The 3,997-nt window shown below is 42.9% G+C and overlaps 1 protein-coding gene across 1 annotated transcript; it reads left to right on the forward strand.

The window, feature by feature from the left end:
* Window positions 1–2,373: 2,373 nt before the first annotated feature.
* Window positions 2,374–3,629, forward strand: LOC112763588 (uncharacterized). The gene is made up of 2 exons (XM_025809219.1): window positions 2,374–2,721; window positions 2,970–3,629. The coding sequence occupies exons 1-2, from the start codon at window positions 2,374–2,376 to the stop codon at window positions 3,627–3,629; spliced, it is 1,008 nt and encodes a 335-aa protein (XP_025665004.1).
* The last annotated feature ends 368 nt before the right edge of the window (window positions 3,630–3,997 follow it).

Below are 3,997 nucleotides of genomic sequence, written 5' to 3' on the forward strand. Positions count from 1 at the left end.
TTTGAGTCTTCTATAACCATGATATACACTATAGAGTATGACAACTAATTATTTCTTAACTTAAACATACTTCGATTGACGAAATAGTTCCACATGAATTTTAAAATTTTTTTAAACTTTGTCATTTCACTTGAATATTAACTTTAAATGAGATATAAATAATGAAAATTGAAATACGTATCTAATTAATTTTATTATTTAATATTATTTTTAACATTTCTTAATTAACTAATAAAAGTAACAAATAATATTAATCATTGCTTCACTTCTGATAAGATGACTAAGGACTTGTTTGGCCACTAAGTTAATAAAAAAATCTTTTTTTAATAAAAAAGATTTTTTTTTTAATTTTTTAACCTGTTTAGTAAATTTCTAATCGTAAAAGTAAAATACTAGAAAAATAAAAAAATATTTTTTTGAGAAGTTATAATTTATATTTTTTTAAAATTTTTTTAAGAAAATCTTTTTCACGTAATAAATAAATAAAAAATACCTTTATATTGTTATATCCAAACATAATTGATAGATAAAAAAATTTTTTTGTATGAGATATCCAAACATAAAATTAATTTTACTTTTGTATAAGATCTTTTAAAAAAAGATAATTTAAAAAAATAAATTTTCTTACAAGTTCACCCAAATAAACCCTAATTAAGAATAATCAACGAAAATAAATATATATTAAATACTTACCCATAGGTATTCTATAATGAATTAATATTAGTGTATATATCGTGAATACTAATTACTTTAATTTTTTATTGACTACTTATTCAAAAAAAAAGATCAATGTATTAATGGTAACAAATTCATGAAAAGAATATTACAAAAAAATTATATTTTTTATTAAAATAAAATAAAATAATGAGAATTGAATACACAACTTTAAATGTAAATCAGTTGTTTAAAACTAAACTATTAAACTTAACAATTGTTTAACATCTACTATATACAATAATGGTGATTCATTCAAAAAATTCAAGTTGTTGATAAAATTATGAATTATTTCAATTATTCTAGATATATTTTTAGTATGTGATACAATATGATATTTATTTGACTACAGCATCTAAAAAAAGAACCATCTGTGACTAGACCTTCTTTACGTTTGGAGAATAACCAATTCATAATTTACACCACAAATAATTTTTTTATATAAATAATATTGTTAAAAAGATAAAATATCACAAATTTATATTTTTAGGTCAAATGACAAATCATATCCTCACACTCAAAACTCAACTTATGTCAAGTTTGTTTCGAAAGAAGATATTTTATAATTAAAAATTCAGATTATTTGCTTGCTAGTAATGATGAGTTTATATTTAAAATTTGTTACGGTCTGATCCACATGTAATATGGGCCGACCCGATCTACGAACCACCCGATTTGAACGGTCAGGTGCGAGGCGTTTAAACACTGACCCGGACACGCGTTCCGGACAGCTCGCTACTATAGCTGTAAAAGGAAGTTTCGAGGAAGGTGGGTTCTGCCCTTGTGGGGCCGCTTCTGACATGGTATATATGGGGAGGGTCCTATTGCTCCCCCAAGGTACGTCACATACCATTCTCACATCTTTCGCCTGCACACTTGACTGACTAGAGCATCGGAGTGTCTTTGCAGGTGACACCCCCCTTTCTACACGAAGAGCTCGGGACGTCGGCTACTCCAACCAAGTAACTCGGAACCAGGTGAGACCCCTTCTCATCAATCAAAGTACCAACTCGAACTGTCCGGTACCCGACCTACCATACATTGGCGCCGTCTGTGGGGATCGCCTGAATGGACGTTGTACTGGGCCCAGGAGGAACAGGCCGCGAGGCCGAGCGCAGAGGGGAAGCCTTCGTGGCTTCCTCCCGGGAGCGCAGGAGGTCCCCTCCACGACAAACCTCACGATCTCAAGAAAGGCGCCCCTTCGGAGGTACTGGCGACAACAGCGCCAGAATTATGCAGGAACTGCGTCACAGGATGCAGGACCTGGAGCGCCGGCTGGCAGATCGGGAACATCGCCAACTAACTCCCGAATCAAGCTACTCCCGTTCCGCTCCTAGAAGCCACTCCCAGCGAACAGCTAGCCCACGATCTGAGTCCGAGAGCGCCAGGGAGGAAGGGCGCCCAAGAAGACGCCGCGACCCCATCATTTACACCAGGCGTGAAAGGAGACATACCACAGATCGAGACCGGGAAGACGATCGACGGGAAGACGATGAGGGAAGAACAAGGAGAACGCGGGGACCAGTGATAATGGGCGCAACCCCATTTCATCATTCCATCCTCGAAGTCCGGCTGCCAAAACACTTTGACAAGCCGACGGACATGAGGTACGACGGAACCCAAGACCCGTAGGAGCACCTTACGGCCTTCGAGGCCAGGATGAACCTGGAGGGAGTGGGAGACGAAGTAAGGTGCCGCGCTTTCCCGGTCACTCTTGCGGGACCTGAAATACGGTGGTTTAACAGCCTCCCGCAGGGCTCGGTGGCCAGGTTTTCGGATATTAGCCACGACTTCCTAGCCCAATTTACTACCAGAATCGCAAAGGCAAAGCACCCAATCAATCTGCTCGGGGTGACGCAGAGGTCCGGCGAATTGACCAGAAAATATCTAGACCGGTTCAACGACGAGTGCTTGGAGATCAATGGGCTGACTGATTCGGTTGCTAGCTTGTGCCAGACGAATGGACTTCCAAACGAGGACTTCAGAAAGCACCTCACCACGATGCCGGTGTGGACAATGTAGGAGATCTAAAGTGTAGCCAGGGAATACATTAACGATGAAGAAGTCAGCCAGGTCGTGGCTGCCAACAAACGGCAGCCTCCCTACAATCAAACCCGGCAGCACGGAAGCGGAGAAAGACAGAAGGAACACGCCAGAGACGGCGGTCCGAGCAAGACATCCAGGCCGTTTCCTCGAGTCGGGAAGTTCACCAATTACACCCCCTCACTGTCCCCATCATAGAAGTTTATCAACAGATAGCAGAGAAGGGAATTTTGTCGAAGCCCCGACCTCTGAAGGACCGGACCGGGGGAAACAAGAGCCTCTATTGTGATTATCATAAAGGCTATGGACACAAGACACAAGATTGCTTCGACCTGAAGAACGCGCTGGAACAAGCAATCTGGGACGGAAAACTGGCAGAATTCTCCCATCTCATCAGGGAGCCAAGGAGGCGAGATTGCGACCGCGAGGGAGAGGACAAGACCCGCGCGGCGAAGCGATGTCACGAGCCGGAGGACAACGAACACGGCCTTACCATAGTGAACGTGGTAACGGCAAGAGACGCACCTCCAAGGTCAAGGTCGGTACACAAGAAAGACGCCAAGGTCCTGGCGGTTTCCTCATCCTCTGTGCGAAGCTCCAAGAGGCTCCCACCCATCTCATTCGGTCCAGAGGACCAATGGTTCGATGAGGCCACGGAAAACCCTCCCATGGTCATCACGGCCAGAGTGAGAACCGGCCTCATCAAGCGGATCCTCGTGGACATCGGGACTGACTCGAATATCATGTTTCGCAACGTGTTCGACACCTTGGACCTACGGGATGCCGATTTAAAGACGCACCAGCACGGTGTGGTAGGTTTGGGCGACCACTTCATCAAGCTAGATGGGATAATCTCCTACCAATATCTGTAGGATCAGGACAAGGGCGAAGGTCGGTAATGGCCAAGTTTGTGGTTCTACGAGACTCCACGGCCTACAACGTCATCCTAGGGAGGAAGACTATCAACGATCTCGGAGCAGTGATCAGCACAAAGATGTTGATAATGAAGTTCATAGCTGATGACGGATCCGTGGGATCCATAAAAGGAGACTTGGAAATGGCAGTCACTTGCGACAATGCCAGCCTCTCCTTAAGGAAGAAATCTAATGAGGCATCGGGGGTGTTCCTTGCCGACTTGGATGCCAGAGTCAGCGACAAGCCGAGACTCGAGCCGAAAGGGAACTTAGAGAGGTTCAGAGTCGGGGACACCGAGGAGAAGTTCACCTACGTGAATAGAAAC

This window comes from Arachis hypogaea, chromosome 17 (genome assembly GCF_003086295.3).
Source record: "Arachis hypogaea cultivar Tifrunner chromosome 17, arahy.Tifrunner.gnm2.J5K5, whole genome shotgun sequence".
NCBI classification, from domain to species: Eukaryota; Viridiplantae; Streptophyta; class Magnoliopsida; order Fabales; family Fabaceae; genus Arachis; species Arachis hypogaea.

Bases quoted from the DNA above. Each gene is read 5' to 3' on its own strand.
- LOC112763588 (XM_025809219.1), top strand. From the start codon at position 2,374: ATGAACCTGGAGGGAGTGGGAGACGAAGTAAGGTGCCGCGCTTTCCCG. The intron at 2,722-2,969 runs GTGTGGACAATG...GTTTATCAACAG, and splicing joins AGCACCTCACCACGATGCCG to ATAGCAGAGAAGGGAATTTT.